Below are 18,258 nucleotides of genomic sequence, written 5' to 3'. Positions count from 1 at the left end.
TAAATTCCTCCACAGGATTGCTTGATCATACCTAAGGGCCTGCTTATGTGTAGCTTATATTAAAGATCAGGACAAGATATGAGAATGCAGCTATGAAGGCCAAATTTTACTTAGAACATTGTCTCTAAATAAAATAAAATTTCTATTTCAGACTATGATAATCCCTGAGGAAACCCAAAATCTCGTATATATGTGCTCTGCCGCAAACTGCAGTGACTCTATGTGTGTGGTGATGTCATCGCACAAATGTGACTTACTTGAGCCACAATGTCTGATTCAAATACATAAGTCACAGCATCCATATGACATCATTATGCATGTTTTCTTTGCATCCTACCCATGGATACTTTATTTGTACATTTTTTAAATTTGGTAGCCCTAACAATTTCAGGCAGGTTGTGTTATGTCTTTTGAAATTGATTAGTGAATTATACCAAAAATACTTTTTGGGGCTTGCTTGTTTTCAGGAGACCTTCTCCAGTACAGATGTTATTTGATTGGAAAGTTGGACAAAAGTCTATCTGTCATAATTTCCATTACAGGACCTAACACTAAACTGCAATTCCTGAGGCAGATTGCTTGGGGACCTAATCATTATTTTAAATAAATATTAGAAGAGCTGTGACTTATTGGATCATTGCTTCAGCGATATTTTCTTATCAGATTCCTCAATGCCTTCAACAATGGCAGAGCTTCTAATGTACTTGAAAAGGTGTTAAAAATTCAGGGAAATATTCATGGATGTATCTGCCTTAAAGATAGCCCATGTTGAACTGTATATAGCACAGTCAAACATCAGCACAGGAAATGTTTTATGACATTTTGTCTATGTCATAAAACATTTTATAAAATTGGTCAAATTTCTATTCCATGGGAGTCATGGACCAGTTTTGGGACGCATTCTGTAAGTTAGTCCATTTGAGGTACTTTGGTTGAAAAGGCTTTGCACCATTTTCCCAGTTAAAAGTCACAGACACAAGAGTATTAGTAGTATATAGATGGGAACCCATTCTTAACACATAACTCTTACTGACAGAAATGATAAATACCTTCACTTTTGTGTTTTTGAATCACAGACTGGGGTACAAAATCATGGCTAAATTAATATTTAATATACGTCAAGTGAATTGAGCACTGCCTAGACCAAACTATAACGGCAAAGCAGTTAGACAGTACTCCCTCATTTTCTGAGAGGGGAAATATAGTCATCGCTAATTTTTTGAACACAGATTATGTTTGAACAAAATCTTCTGAAACTTGACTGTTAATTGCTTGTCACTTGTAATTATAAGAAATCATTTACATCTTGGATTTGCAAGAACTAAAACTAAATGCCTCATTTCCCAGTAATAGGTACTACTTTAAAAAGGTTTAAAGTATTTGGATTAGGAGACTTGGAATCATCACAAAGCAATCCGAGAAACAGTTTAAATTTTCCCCTAGATTTTCAAAACATACATACTGTACTTTTAAAAATATAGGAAGAGCCAGACTTCTCCTGGATTAAACCAAAGCCTATTTAATCAGCATCCATTTCTGCAAAAACTATCAGAAGCTTCTGAGACATTTGAGCATCCAATTTTGTTTTAATTCCTTACAGGTTGATATTTATATTTAGAAGATATTTCAGTGATCTTCTTACGTCTGCTCTACATTTTTTCTTTCCCTTCCCCTTCCCCTTTTCCTTTACAGATTCCAAGCAGAATGGCGATGCAGCAAATGCAGCTCTGGCTAATGAAGACTGCCCCACAATTGATCAGGCCCTGTCACCTGAGGAGAAGTCACCTGTCACACCTGGTGGCCGAGAGCGCTATAATCGTGACCGAGCCTGCTTTCTCCTCTCCACAGGTGATTTTGGGCAGTCACCTGATGGAAACATCCGAAAAGGTATGTGTACATATGTCACCATCATTTTCCCCTGCCTATTTCTGCAAAGCTTGCATTCCATCCTTTAAGCTTGTACCCAAGTACGTTATCTTCACCATTATCACTAATACCACCATAACCTTTGTCTCAGTAAATTGTAGAACTGTCACTTTTCAGGGATAAAGGAGAAAAATTGCAAATATGTAACTGACTTAAGTAAAAGCCTAATCTTGAGATCAAGATGGGAAGATAATGTCCTAGCAACCAGCGAGGTCTCCATTTGTTCGACTCTAGTGCCTTAACAACATAATGTATTGCTCAAGGGACAGCATTATCTCATATAACCTTTCCCAACCTGGTGCTTCCAGATCTATTGGACCATAAGCCAGAATACCCATTGGTCAAACTGACTGGGAATTCTGAGAACTGTAGTCCAGTCTTTCTAGATCAGTCTTTCCCAGATTGAAAAAAACTGCCATAATACCTCTTTCCAGAAGTCAGTCCATGAACACAGCTAATTTTAAGTTGAGATTTTGGGGATAAACTTGATTCTCCATCAGCATCGGCAGTCCATTCTTTTCAAAACTCTGTTACATAATTATATGCACAGTTCCCCAGCTTCATTACCTCACCCCTTCCCTCAACAAAGTAATGTTTCCCTTATCAGCTTTTGCTTTTTCATCACTTTTTCCCCCACTCCACCATGTTTTCTCCCCATAGGTATCATTCTGTCTTCCAATAGTAGCCTGCAGTTGCTCTTCAGGTGTTTCATGTTGTTCTTTTAAGGGAGATAGCAGCAAATGACAACTAGTTATTTTACAGGGATTTATTGGAAGGGCATGGAAGTGGCCATGAAGTTATTTCCCATTCTCCAAATTTGTTATAAATAGAAAAAAAGTAAAGCTTGAGCCTAATTGACTTACTTCAAATTCCTGCAACATTTTTATCTGAAATATAGCAATAACAAGGCTCTAGTCAGACATCTTCTAATGAGAGATTTTCCCCATTGTAAACCTTGGGCTGGTTTAGATCAATGTTTCTCAACCTTGGTCACATTAAGATGGGAGGATTTCAACTCCCAGAATTCCTTAGCCAGTTAATGCTGGCTAGGAAATTCTGGGAGTTGAAGTCCACCCATTTTAAAATGGCTATGGTTGAGAAACACTGTTTTAGATTATCAGCTTAATTGAAGACCTGCTAGCCTAACTGAAGAATCACTAGCCTGAGGTTCCCCAAAATGATCATTATTAACTCCCAGGGGTTGAGGGGACCATCCAAGGGGTTGATGTTGCTGATATTGGGAAATATTGAAGGCCAAAGGAGAAGGGGATGGCAGAGGATGAGATGGTTTGACAGTGTCATCCAAGCAGTGAACATGAATTTGGGCAAACTCCAGGAAACAATATGGAGGACAGGAGAGCCTGGGGTGGTATGATCCATGGGGGGTCAGACACAACTTAGCAACTGAACAATAACAACAATAAATATTTATTAAATCATTCCCCTACAATAAATGTTTGGGGAGGATCAATGAAGAATCTGAAGCTTCATGAATAGGTTGATAAGCTGAAGAATTTGGTTACTCCTGTATTAGCCAAACACAGCTGAACTCTTTTGTAAAATAAATGTTGCCATATAAAAGAGAATCATGTTCCTTCCACTCATCTTGTTGGCAGATAGTCCTCGACTTATAACTATTCATTTAATGGATGTTCAGAATTAAAACAATACTGAAAAAAGTGATTTATGACCAGTTCTCACACTAATGACCACTGCAGCATCCCACGGTCACATGATCAGACTTTGGGTGCTTGGCAATCAGCATGTATTTACAATGCCTACAGTGTTCTGAGGTCCTGGGATTGTCATCTTCAACCTTCGTAGAGAGCTTCTGACAAGCAAAGTCAATGGGGGAAGCTAGATTCACCTAATGACTGGATGACGTACTTAGCAACGGTAATAAAGAAGGTTGTAAAATGGGGCAATACACATTTAACAAACGCCTTACTTAGCAGTGGAAATTTAGGGCTCAATTGTGGTTGTTAAGTCGAGGACTACCTGTATTCTGACCTTTCCTGTTCAAAAACCCTGCAGACTCCAACTCTCTTGAGTTCAGCCGAGATAGGTCACAAATTTAGCATTGATGTAATTGGGTATGATACACATACAATGCTTCTTCCTCAGTTCCTCCTCCTCTGTTTCCTTCAAAGATCTCTCCTGTCAAATCCTTGATTTGTTTTTAGACTCAAGTGAATCGCAAGAGAGTTGTGTCAGGAGATTCTAGACTGCTAATTTATAGTGAGGAAGCCCCATACGTAGTGCCTGTCCAGGAACAGTGCATCATGCTGGGCAAGCAACTGGGATCTTTACAACAGGAAGACTGAAAACAGAGATCTCACAGCTTTTAGGGTTAGGGCTACAATATCTGGCTTGCAAAATCCTGGCTAGACATTACATGGCAACTTACTCTGTATTGCCATCTAGTCATCATCGAAAGTTTTGCAGCTTAGATACAGTCTCTGTGCAGTACAGGTAGTCCACAACTGGGACCAGAATTTCTGTTGTTAAGCAAGGTGTTAGGTGAGACATGCCTGAGTTTGCAATCTTTTTTTGGCCATGGTTGTTAAATGAATGATGCAGTTGTTGAATCTGGCTTCCCCCATTGACTTTGCTTGTCGAAACTGGTTGGGATGGTCACAATTGGCAATCACATGAGCAAGGGACACCAGTTGCCAAGCATCCAAATTTGGATCACATGATTGTGGGGAATATTGCAAAGGTTGTAAATGAAAGGACCAGTTGTAAGATACTTTTTTTAGTGCCGTTATAACTTTGAACAGTTGCTAAACCAATGGGTCAAGGAGTACATGTATTCATGATTGACCTCCAAATTAGTGTTTATTGATAAATCAGCAAAATTTACCTAATCTTTATTAATTCTATTATTCTATTCAAAAATTCTCAAATGGTCCATATTGCTTTTTTTAAAAAAAAAACAGTCACGCTAACTGCACAACCAAATAACTGGTTAGGAAAATATTTTAGGTTGTTGCGATTGTTAACTCTGGATATAGTGATAATTGACTCTAGACTGTCAATGATACATCTAAAATTAATATTGCTAGAAAAGTCATCGATCATTTTTATGGAACTTAGCATCAACTCATTGCAGTCCTTCATTCTGCATTAGGTGAGAGTTGACTGTAATTGTGTTCATCTCTCTGTGTGAAAAAGAATAAGAGATTGTGATTCCTCTAGCCCAGGAGTCATCGTCAGCATGTTTATGTGCTGTGTAAGTTCTGGTCTAGCATCTGTCAGAAACTGATCATAGCAGCAGGCAAACTTTCAAACAGAGACAAGGTTGCCCCTGTCACAGCAGGCAAACAGGAGGTGACAGCAAATGAAAGCTGACGATGAGTTTAATTCCACCAAGGAAGCGAGAATACCACAGACCTTTCATGGTGGTGCACAGTAGAGAAGATCAGCAAGCAATGGGCAAAGAAGAACCACAGAAGTGGAACGATCATCACAAAGTCCAAATTCTAACAATCACCTTTCTGTTCTAGAGACGTAGACATTCAACCTAGGATTAAGTAGATTACCAAATATTTTTATTGGCCTTATTTCTGTTGGCATAAGGGTAGGCAGGCTTTTAAGTTCATCAAGTGGAATGAAGTCAGTCTTCCAGATAAAGGCAGCAGACAAGGTTAATCAAATCAGTTTTCAAGGAACAACTCAGTTAAAACAGAGACAAAAATTCTGAAGGCAGAAAGATGATTCTCTTTGATTTTAGGTGGGATGTGCATATCCAATGCAACTGTGTAGGATTCCGAGAGCCTGTTCTTCCTGAAGGAATGTAGTCTGATATTCAAACCAATATTGATGAGTAAACCCAGCCACTGCATTCTGTGAGCCCAACATCCAGCTAAAAAGGAGTACTGGGAATACTTTAACATTTAAAACAATAGGACCACTCTATCTGCCTATCTATCTACTGTATTTATTTATCTCTATCTATCTCTCTATCTGTACTGCTCACTCTATTTCTATCTATCATTTATCTACTGTATTGATCTCTCTTTCTATCTCTATCTACTACAACTATATCTTTCTATCTCTATCTTTCTACCTCTATCTCTGTCTATCACCCATATTCTTTTTTAGTTGGACTCATATAATGCACTGGTTGGATATACTCTTTAATATTGATTTGCCACCCTGTTGAAAAACATTCTGGATAAGCATAAAAAAGGTGATGCAGTTATTGAAATACTGTTCAGTACCACAGGACAGACCTAAACTCATGACAAAGTAGCTTTAAGGCCATAGCCTTAAAGTATACACCATGGACAGATTGCCTGTTTGAATAGGTGGGCACTTTCTAAGCACATATATTGCTAGTGAAGAAGAAACAAAAGGGTAGTGGAGAAAACATAGTACTGCTCACACCACAATGGCTAATTAATTCAAAGGTATGCAGATTAAACAACCAGTATTGTTCAGATGCTGGTTTTATTAACTGAAGTACAAAAAAATAATTTGACACTGGAGTGGCTATTAGCCAGTGCATCAATGGCTTGTGCTCCTTAGATGGTACTATTCATGGCTATGAGGGAGTATGTAAGTTATTGCTTTGTGGTATGCATTCCTGATGTTGACATTTTTCAGAGGCTGCCTTCTTCCCTAGAAGGGATGTTTATGCACTGCACTAGTGGTAAATCTATATTGTCGTTAAGTGAACATGAGTATAAATAATTCTCTGTATGTGGCACTATGTAAACAAGGGGACCATGTCAACCTGGGCACTTCAACTCACAGAATTCCCCAGCCAGCTGAAGAATTCTGGGAATTGAAGTCCCCAAGTTGTAAAGTTGCCAAGTTTGAACACCCCTAAGTGAACAGCGAGGCATGATAGCCTATTACTATCCAATGATGTTTCCTTGATTTGCAACCTTTTTTCACTCCAGACACCATCTGTTTGGAGCTTCTCCATAGGTTAAAATCAGGTGGAACAGAAACAGTGCAGTCAAAATTGGGGTGGTGGTGTGTGACTTTGAGGGGACTTCCTGTCTCAATCTATATTGCTTCCGCCTCTCAAGGAAGGACTCAGGAAGCAACAGTACTGTAACTTTGCTAGCAATCCTATATCTACTCCAAGTAGAACATAAATACTGTTATAGCTTCTCCATAGAGGTAGAGTCATTGGCAGAATCCAATGCTTTCATCAAAATGACAGAAGTAGCATCACACTTCTGCAGTTCCTTAAAGTATGTGGCCACACACATACAATTCAAATGGAAGTCTAAATTGGTGAGTTGCTTTCATTGAACAGTGTTGCTAAGACCTGCAGCAGCAGGTAGAGCAATCCTCAATTTGCAACCATTCATTTAGTGACTGTTCTAAGTTATAATAATGGCACTGAACAAAGGGGCTTAACGCAAGTACTCCCACTTACAACCATCACAGCATGCCCATGTTCACATGTTCAAAATTTAGGCATTTGGCAACCGGCATGTAGTTATGATGGTTGCCCTGTCCCAGAGTCATATGATTGTCATTCGCAACCTTCCCAGCCAGCTTCAGGCAAGCAAAGCCAATGGGGGAAGCTGGATTCACTTAAGTGCACTGATTCGAATAGAAGGGAATACTTGTAGCGCAAGGTTGAACTGTAGGATTCTTAGTGCTCTCTGAGTGGGTTGCACTGATGATGTTACCTACTTGAGTAATAAAACATCTGCAAGAGGGAAAAAAACCAACCTCAGGGAGCACTGAGGACCCTGCAATGATCTGCTTAATAACTAGGGCAGAAATGGTTGCAAAATTGGGCACAACTCATGTAACAATCACCTTGCTTAGCAACAGAAATTCTGGTGTCAGTTGGGGTGGTAAGTCAAGGACAACCTGTAAATTTTTGGAGGGAAGAAGGTTTATGTCACAGTTCAGATATTTTCACTGAAGTGCTTCTGATCAGCTTCTGAGGAAATCAGCAAAGCTAGATACATAGTCTGAGTAACAGTGAAGAAGGCTGAAAAATGTTTAGCAAAATAAAATAAAGTAGTGCAGTTAGGTAAGCGTAGGGCAGGAGTAGGCAACCTTGGCTCTTTTATGACTCGTGGACTTCAACTCTGGGAGTTGAAGTCCACGAGTCATAAAAAAGCCAAAGTTGCCTACCCCTGGCGTAGGGGAACCAACAATATCTTTTATAGGCTTGCTTCTAAAGTTTCCAGGTTTTACTCTTAAATTTTAATCTACATGGAAATGTATTTTAAATCAGCCCCAGGCATTTGCCTATGCTCTTCAGAGCAAATAAAAGCATGTACAACTGAGGGGAAAATCATTATTAATTTTCCTATTTGTACGTGTGCATATTTTAAAACACATTGGAAATAAGGCCAAGTGCCGTTTGGCAAAAGATAAAATCTTATTTCAGATCAAGGAGTTGTTCCTGAAAAAAGTGACAAAAGAATAAGAAAAGGTATCTGAGCATAAGAGAGTGCACTTTAAATAGCACTGAAGAAATAAGCTTGTACTACATTTTTATGATTAACCAGCATGATTTCAAAAATAGGGGAATTCAGACTGACTTCAGTATTCTGTGGATCTTAATCCAAAATAAAATGAGAAGTAGACCATTGTTGATTTGCATATGGTGATTAAACCACATATGCACAAATGGAAATTCCATATTGCTTAGCACCAAGGCTAAGATTATGCAGACAAAATTTAGATATAGCTTAAGGCAAGAATTTTCATTTCTTTAAAAATGTTTAAAGATTTGGGGTTTTATTTTTCACCGGCCCGATTGACTATTTAAAGGAAATAACCCAAAGTCAGGGATGCTGCCTGTATTTTGCATTTATATATTATTTCTTTGCTTGCTTGCTTTTTGAATTTATCTATTTCATAGTATTTGTAACCTGCCCCAAGCTGAGAACTCTGACCAGAGTGCCACAGAGTAAAAACATAGAATAAAAATTAAAAGAGAGACTCCTCCTCCTCTCTCCCAGATAGCTACCCAAAACATTAAAAAGCATAGTTAAAAACATTGTGGAATAGTTTTGTTTTAACAGCTTTATAAAATGCTGGGAGGGAAGGCAGAAATATCCCCAATTTTGGCCTGTCAAAACTACAGTTTACTCATCTTTGAAGGTGGCCAAGATAACAAAAAACTGCCCACCTTTTTAATACTTTTCTTTTTACCAGCATCCTAAGGAATAGATTGGTTTGAACAGTAGCAATTGTGTCGAGATAGGCTCCATTACTCTAGGACAGCGTTTCTCAATTTCAGTGACATTAAGATGTGTGGACTTCCATGCCCAGAATTCCCTGGCACGTCATTAATAGAAAGTTTTCCAGCTCATTCAGGTAAACAAAGATTCAGACTCAAGCAAATGAGGGTGAACTGCTGCCTCAGAGATTAGCATGGCAGGATCTGGTAGAAACATAAATTGCAAACAGCAACAAATAAAAGATGCTGAGACCATTTTAGACTTCATTAAGAAATCTAAAGAAAGAGATTTACTGAACAAAATTAAGAAATTCAAGAACCATTAAGCAGTCATAGTCCTATTAAAATCACAATATTCTCTTATATTTAAAAGGAATGCTTAGCATAATTTTAAATTCAAACTTTCAGGAATCTTCCTCCAAACCATGCCTGCTGGATATTTTCTGAAAGAAAGAAAATACTAATGATCAATTGATATTGGAACCCCTGAGAATCCAGAAGAAAAAAGACTGGATTTCTGGACAGAAAAATAATTTTTTATTTTAAATATTATATATTGTAGCTCCGCTTCTTCCATAGGCAGCAGAAAAAAAATCATGAGTTACTAATGGTGTTATCCTTGTGACACCCAAATATTGCCTCAGTAGCTTTCAGGGCCAAGAATGGATTTGAATTCAGATCAAATCAAAGCTAGCATTGAATCAAAGCTAGCATTCCTAAACTTGGCATCATTCCATTTAAACAGGAGGGAAGGGAAAATTAAATATTAAAATCAACAGGGAAAATAATAACAGCTTTCCCCGACCTGGCACCTTCCAGATTTTCTGGGACAGCAACTCCCAGATTTTCCAGCCAAGAGTTTTGCTAGAGACCTTGAAAATTACCATTCTGGAGGGCTGTCAGATTAAGAAGGATTGTTCTAATATGATAGAACAGGTGAGTCAAACAACAGGCTGGGAGCAGAGCAGGTAAACGGGTAGGTGGTTTCCCACAGCCATGCCTCCCTTGACTTCATCACATGCTCATCTTCAGTGCCTCCTCCTCACACCACCTCTGTCTGTTTTTCCCACCGCGACCCCCTTTTCATCTCCATCCATTGCTCCTATTCCTACCCCTCCCTTTATCCCACTGCCCACCAAATCTGGGCCTCACAGGCGCCCGCCGCCTGCCACCGACAGCATTTGACTCCTCTGCCACCTCCTGGTACCTGCATGACTACAATGCCAACGCAGCTCCTTGGAAGCATGAGTAGGAGGCCTGGAAAGCAGGGAATTGGTGAGTAGGCTTTTCCCCATTGCTCTCTATCCCCTTGACTCACACTTCCAGTTTGGTGGTCTACTTGCACTTTGCAACCCCCTCCAAAAGAACATTTGACATCCACTCTGAAGTTTCCTCCTCCTCCTCCAGCTCAAGTTCTTGATTTTATTTGGGCAAAAAGAGGCCATAAGAACTGCATTTGTCAGGAGGGAAGCCATTGGAGGAAACAAAAAGCAACAGCAGACTGGGCTAGATCATCCCCCACAAACACTGTGTTTCATTTCTTTGTTGGTTTTCTTTTTGCAAAAAAGATTTTTGACATCTGAAAGCATTACAGATGAAAGCCCCTCTCTGTGTAGGTAGTCTTCGACTTACGACCCCGATATTCAGTCTAAAATTCCGTTGCTAAGTAGGTTGGAAAGTGAGTTCTGCCTCTTTCTATGACCATTTTTTCCACTGTTGCTATGTGACTCAGTGCAGTTGTTAAGGGAATCGTGTAGTCATTAAGCAAATCTGGCCTCCTCCCCACTCTGCTCGATGGAAGCTGACTGGGAAGGTTAGAAACGGTGATCACATGACCCCAGGACACTACAGCTGTTGTAAACACATGCCCATTGCCCAGCATCCAAATTTTGATCACATGACCATAGAGATACTACAATGGTAACCAGTATGAAAACCGGCCATAAATCACTTTTTTCAGTGCCGCTGTAACTCTGAATGGTCACTAAACAAACAGTTGTAAGTCAAAGACTTCCTTTAGTCTAATATAATACTATCAGCTTTTCAACTCACTGGCATCTCATTCTGTTTCATGTTTGAGCCAGCCTTCAGATGTTCGCCCTGTGTGAAGTAAAATGGGGCAGAATTATATTCCCTTCTTTAGCACAGCAGACCACACATAATATTAAATTTAGTGAAGGTATCTCATAGGTCATTAGTAAAACCTTCTACTCAGTGCAAGATAGTTTTGATTTCAGAGGGTTGCAGTGAGTTAATTTTAGAAATAATTTTTAAAAATGATTCTAAGTATGACTGAAGTAGGGGCCTACAAGATCTGGATTGCAAAGCTCAACAGAGGATGGCAGCAAAGAGATACAGTACAGAAAAACTCTTTTTTGCTTCCCCCTGGTGATTGAATGCGGGATTGATTGATTGATTGATTGATTGATTTACAACCCAGATCTGCTATCCTTACAGAAGATTTCAAGAAGAACTTAAGACCATAATTGAGTCCAAAATTTTTGTTGTTAAGTGAGACAGTTAAGTGAGTTTTGCCCCATTTTACATCCTTTCTTGCCACAATTGTTAAGTGAATCATTGCAGTTGGCTAGTAACCTAGTTGTTAAGTGAATCTGGCTTCCCCCCTTGACTTGGCTTGTCAGAAGGTTGCAAAAGGTGATCACATGACCTTGGGACACAGCAATGGTCATAAGTATGAACCAGTTCCCAAGCATCTGAACTTTGGTCACGTAACCATGGGGATGCTGCAAAAGTTATAACTGTGAAAAATGGTCATAAGTCACTTTTTTCATTGCTATTGTAACTTTGGATGTTCACTAAAGGAACTGTTGCAAGTCGAGGACTACCTGTGGATTGGACCAATTATTTTTTTAATTATACATATACACTGCCCAATTACAAGACTAATTATTATTCTTGTATACTCCAATAGCCTTTTTCCCTTAAAGGCCATTTTCTTGATAATTGACCCGGTTACCCCCTAGCAGTGCTAATTAGAAATACGCTGCTGCTATATTGGACATGGAATTTCCAATCAGTTGTAATGGCCAAAGGCTATTAAAATGTTGCTTCCATGAGTAGGTTATTCCTTATCCTCATTAAAGCCATTTAAATTGGAAGTGATCATCTTTTGTACCACTGATAGCTTAGTGTTATCTCTGTCAACCTATTTACGACTATCTAAATAGTTCTCCTGAATGAGAGGCCTTCTAGTATTATAGGAAAGAGGAAAACCCTTTGTGTAATCACTGTACTGTACTCCATTCTCATTTTATAATTTTTAATTTCAGATCAGATTCAGGTAAAGGACCCCAGTTTTTTTTTTCCCCTGGACCAATCATTTTTATACTTTTCAGAGAATCTGTAGCATAAATGTCCACTTAATGAGTTTATTTTTTTTAAGAAATTATATGCTGTACTTCACCGAGCTTTAATATATTTTGGGTTATGAAGGTCTGACTACTTATGACAGACCCTTTTTACGACAAACCCTTACTATATGCCAAATATATCACAAATAAAGGTTAAATCTGTATTTGGAGAGCTGTCAGAGAACAATCCACTGAAGGCGTTTTCTATTAATCAGCTGTGTTTCTCAGACTTGGCAACTTTCAGACAGGTGGACTCCAATTTCCAGAATTCCCTAGCTAAGACAAAATTGCCAAGTCTCAGAAACAATGAATTAGTTGCAAAGACTACCTTCTGTTGGAATATTAGCAGGGAATAGCATCGGGACAACCTTGTTTGAACTTGGAAGTCAAGCAGGGTCTAATATGTTAGGACTAGAGAAAACTCAGAAGCTGAGTTTTCAAAACATTTCATTGAAAAAAACTTACTGATCTAAGAAAGGTGTCTAACTAAGAAAGGTAAGACAATAACTTTGCCCATCAGTAGTTAGCCTTTGAACTATGGTGCTGGAGAAGACTCCTGCGAGTCCCCTGGACTGCAAGGCGATCAAACTGGTCAATCCTATAGGAGATCAACCCTGACTCCTCTTTAGAAGGCCAGATCCTGAAGTTGAAACTCAAATACGTTGGCCACCTAATGAGAAGGAAGGATTCACTGGAGAAGAGCCTAATGCTGGGAAAGATTGAGGACAATAGAAGAAGGGGACGACAGAGAATGAGGTGGCTGGATGGAGTCTCGGAAGCAGCAGGCGTGAGCTTAAATGGACTCCAGAAAATGGTAGAGGACAGGAAGGCCTGGAGGAACGTTGGGGTTGCGATGGGTCGGACACAACTTCGCAACTAACAACAACAAGTTAGGATGTAGTATGGATACATAGCATAGCTGACAACCCCTTTTTCTCTTACAGTAAATAGGACCTGTGCAGTGCAGAATTGATAATTGGTATATCCATTACTATGGAAGACTATTCAGGCACATCTCCATTTATCACTATAAGTTCTGGGGTGTCTACAGGAAAGTGGTAAAAAATAGTCAAGGTATCAGCCACAACAATGTGTTTGAAATCCTGTCTCCTTTTTTATCTAGGAATCAAGATATTGCAAAGTTTGAGAAACCTCACAGTACAAGTAGTTCTCCACTTACAACAGTTCATTTAGTGACCATTCAAAATTATAACAGTACTGAAAAAAATGACTTAGGACTGTTTTTCACGCTTACAACTGTTGCAGTATCCCCATGAATATGTGATCAAAATTCGGATGCTTAGCAACTGGTTCATATTTATGACAGTTGCAGTGTCCTGATCACCATTTGTGATCTTCTGACAATCAAAGTCAATGGGGAAGCTAGATTCTCTTAACAGCTGTGTAACTAACTTAACAACTGTTGCAAGGAAGATTGTAAAATGGGGGGAAATCACTTAACAAATATCTCACTTAACAACAGAAATTTTGGGCTCAATTGTGGTCATAAGTCAAGGACTACCAGTAGTGATTTCCACTAGAAATCACTTATATATATAGAGAGAGCAGTGTTTCTAACCTCAACAAATTTAAGATGTATGGAACAGACTGGGGAATTCTAGGAGCTGAACTCTAAAAGTTGCTGAACTTGAGAAACACTAATATAGAGCAGTATATGCAAATACCATGCAAACCAGCAGATTTTGAAATCCTCTTTTTAAGCAATCCTTTTCTATTATCGAACTGATCCTATTTATACTGTCACTGTAAATCTCTGTCAAGAGCTTAGATCCACAGAAACAAGCAATGTGTTAGTATCAGGCAGTTCAATGATTGCACCCCCATTTTATATAATTCTAGGACATGGGCACACATGTACCTACACACTCATAGGTTAGCAGAAGAATTTTTCCTCTCTCCAAGTTCTGAAAGACAAATCATAGAAAAAGGAGAGGTATCGGGCTACCTCTTCACTCTTATCTTCTCCTATCTTCTACAGTACAGCTAAAGTAACAATTAACTACTTCAGGTTATTCACAAGTCATAACATATCATGTTAATCCCTTGCCAGACCCTTCTTCATATTTTTAAATGAATTATAAGAATTTATTTGTGTTTAACCAAAAACCCATAAAAAGCTTCAAACTCAAGGAACATCTAAATTATGTGCAGTAAGGGAAACAACAAAAAGAAAGTGGCCAAGAATGAGCAGATGTGATCAATATTAGTTTTAGGCATGCTGTTCATTTCCATCTCAGACCTCAATAGTATATTCCATACATAGATTTCTCCAACCAGTGGTGCTCCAGATGTGTGGGGCCCTCCAGAGGCTGTGTCAGGAACTACATGAGTCACCACATGGAAAGGGCACCATGTTGGGGAAAAGCTTCTTTAGTAGGCATTTTTTTACAATCAGGATTAAAATTCAAAAGGGATTGTGGCAAAACAATGGCTAAGTCACTCAAAATTTTACCTACTTGGGTAGGGTGCCAATATCTTCATTTCTATTCTTCTCACCTATCATATATATAGATACAGACTCATACATTCCTCACTAATTCCCCCTCCTCTCCCGTTCCCATGTCCTATGTGCTTTGGCTTTATTTCATTATTATCTGTTTTCATTTTCAGGGCAAATATTGCGCCTGTCCATGGAGGAGAACGATGGGGAGCCCCATAGCCCTAGAACTGAGAGTTGGGATGTCAAGCAGTCCCTGCCCTTAAAACATAGAAAAAAGAGAAATTGAGAAAGCTTTAAAAAGCAGTGTTTTTCAAACCTGGAAACTTTAAGATGTGTGTGCTTCAACTTCCAGAATTCCCTAGCTAGCATGCTGGCTGGGAAATTCTAGGGGTTGAAGTTCACACATCTTAAAATTGACAAGTTTGAAAAACAACGCTGTAAAGGCACATTGACCATTAGGGGAACAAATTAATGGAGGATGGAGCATGGAGCTGAGGTGAAATTGGGAGGAGCTGAATTGTTGAAGGGGTAAAAAAGCAGAAAACACAATCCTTAGCTTGACTGGGCCACAGAGATAGGTGGTATTCAACATCATCCATCAAGTGAAAAAGCCTCTTGTTCATGGCAGAGATGGGGCTTCCCTTGTGTTCTTCCCTGGGGTGGGCTGCATCAATATTTGATACCAATTAATGCCCCATTTCATACGTCTTGTAGGGTCTACCCTGTATTCTCGTAACGCCCCGACTGCGTGAGCCAGGTACGTATCTTGTGCCATACACCTTAGCCTGCTTATTTATATGCCTGGGGGTGAATGGGGGGCACTTTCCATTTTTCACAGGCAGCTGGTTAGAGATGTCTGGATGAAACTGGGGCTTCATGCCAGTCTCTAGTTCAGGGGTTGGGTGGAGAAGGACAAGAATCCAAAACATAGTTCCATCAAACAGCTTTTAGACTTCTTGTCATGCCTTAATTGCTTATATCAATATTTGTAGCCACAAAAGATTGAAAAAATTAAATCATGAAGATCCTGTGCATTGGACACAATTCTTAGAAGTGCTAGCACAGTTTTGTTGCCCAGCAGTACCATGATTCTCACTTTTATACTTTCCATTGGATCTGGTTCAAACAATGTTATCCATCCAAATCCTTGGTACAATTCTTGCCATTCACACTTTTTAGTTTTCCTGCGTGTGCAAATCAGTGCTCCTCTCCTTTTTCCATGTGCCTATTGTTTTGCATGTTTACCTAAGCATCTGTGATATGTGCATATGCAAAACCCCAAATCATGGCCAAGGAAATAAAGGTGTGGCTTGCCCTGGTTGCAAAATTGAATTCTGGGTGTAGACAACAGTGTGTGCAAAAACAGGTAAGTGTCAAACGGTGTGGCTGGTAAAAGGTTTGGATATCGTTGCATGCCAAGGAAGCTCGGCTTCCCATTAGCACCACAAAATTGGTGTTAATGGGACAGAAACAATGAAATGCATCTGCATGCATACCTGGTTCGAGCTACAGGTGAACCTAAAGGTTAAGCGTGCAATCTACTGCTTAGTTGCATTTAATTTAAAGAGTTGCACGTGAAAATAAACTGGATAGTCTCCTTGCTTGTTAAGTTTCGCTTCATTTCAGTGATTCTGTACAATTTCACTGAATTGTACAGTAAAAAGTAAAAGTTTACGTGGTGTGAGCGAATCTTAGAATGTGCAAAATGTTCCTATGTAGGTAAAAATGAACCGATGAATACAGGAAATCTGCACTTTGCACGTGCTGTTATTCCTTTTATTCCATGCTGTGTGTCAAAATAAAGGGTGAGCACACGCTGATTATATGCAAAAGTCTCATTCTTCTGCACACGAAGGAATGAACGTTTGCTTGCACAAGCTATCCTGCTTAGCATTTCCAGCCCGTGTGATCAGGTATCTGTGTCTTTCTTTGTTCCCAGCTCTGATTACCGCCTGAGACTGGCTGGGCATGTGAACTCCAGCGCTCCCTGGAGGAGGTCAGCCCTGCTCTGCTTTCACTCCAATCTTACTTGTTGCCTTTGGGGTAGGGTTGAGGGCTGCTGGCGAATAAGAGAGGAGGCCTTAGGACCCTGTCCTCTGTCTATAGCCAGGGCCATTTTCTCTCTCCTGCTCAGGACTGAATTGGGACATCACATAAGATCTATTTGGATGTGTTTGCATGACCCTTCTGGTTAACTTACTAAGTCAGTTGTTAGCACATCATTGTTAGGCTAAATCATTGTGACTTTGTTTCTGTTCATTGTGTCATGTGAACACACCATGTGTATAGCAGGGCTGAGCAGCAGCCATCTCTGATACAGAATAACTCTTTTGCATGAAAGTACAGATAGTCCTCAACTTACAACCTTTTGTTTATATTTACGATGGACTCAAAAAAGATGTACTGACATGACCGTTGCACCACCCCCGCAGTAACGTGATTGCAATTCAGTGACTTGGCAACTGGCTCCCATTTATGACCAGTGCAGCATCCTTTGGTTATGTGATTGTGATTTGCAAGCTCTTTTGCTAAATCCAAACAAAAAACATCCTTTGAGAAAGCTGGATAACCTTAACAATTACATGATTCACTTAACAACTGTATGATTAGTTTAATGACAGTGGTAATTTGCTTAATAAACAAGGGCATAAAAATAGTCATAAAATCGGGTCCGGCTTTGCATACAACTACAACGACTTGTGATGGAAATTCCAGTCCCAATTCCGGTCATAAGTCAAGGACTATTTCTACTGAGTTATGAGAAAGAGAAAGAAAGATGAAGTTGGGCTTCCACAAGCTAAGAAATTGCACCAGATTTGTAATAGATTTAGTGCAATGTTCTGATCAGAAAGCTAATGCCTCTCTGTTACACATTGTGAATATATGTAAAAGCATGATCATCTGATAAAAAGAGCATGCTTTGTAGAGTGTCCCCGGGATGACATATAATGACTTACTACTTGCATACAAACATACAAAAGTATTACATACTGTATATCATGTCATATAGGTCTGCAAAGTCCACATTGGTATATGGGGTGGTGTACTTTACATGTATATTGTACTAAATCTCCAACCATCCAGTTCCAATTCATAACAGTCTGCAATATGTATACTGAAGTGGTGCAGATAAGCTACATAAGCACAACAGTGGATATCTTGGCATTCATTTGTATTCAATAGTGGCAAATTTCTGCAGTTTCATTTGTATTGGTCTAGATCAGACTTCTGCTATTTGGTGGGCTTCAGATGTATAGCATTAAAACTGTCATAATTGCCAGGCAGCATGATTAGTTTATCTAGAGAATATCAGGTTGAAGATGGATAGGTGG

General features: G+C 39.3%; 1 protein-coding gene across 9 annotated transcripts in view; it reads left to right on the top strand.

The window, feature by feature from the left end:
• The window catches only part of LOC120304550 (potassium voltage-gated channel subfamily C member 1-like), a 64,282-nt gene that overhangs the window by 24,931 nt on the left and 21,093 nt on the right, over positions 1-18,258 (top strand). For 2 of the 9 annotated variants that reach the window (XR_005555743.1, XM_039335277.1), the window contains exon 3: positions 1,693-1,887. Coding sequence is in view for 4 of the 9 variants with exons in the window: in XM_039335277.1 (XP_039191211.1) it covers positions 1,693-1,887 (195 nt within the window). In the remaining 5 variants the exon portion in view is untranslated. Of the gene's footprint in view, positions 1-1,692; positions 1,888-10,248; positions 10,370-15,640; positions 15,684-16,865; positions 16,923-18,258 lie in introns of all 9 variants that reach the window. The other 7 variants (XR_005555744.1, XR_005555747.1, XR_005555746.1 and 4 more) reach the window with 7 other exon arrangements.

Source organism: Crotalus tigris, unplaced genomic scaffold (assembly GCF_016545835.1).
Source record: "Crotalus tigris isolate CLP2741 ecotype Arizona unplaced genomic scaffold, ASM1654583v1 scf7180000017639.5415321, whole genome shotgun sequence".
In the NCBI taxonomy this organism is placed as follows: Eukaryota; Metazoa; Chordata; class Lepidosauria; order Squamata; family Viperidae; genus Crotalus; species Crotalus tigris.
The sequence above is the reverse complement of the archived record's forward strand: the minus strand, read 5'-3'. Positions and strand labels throughout refer to the sequence as shown.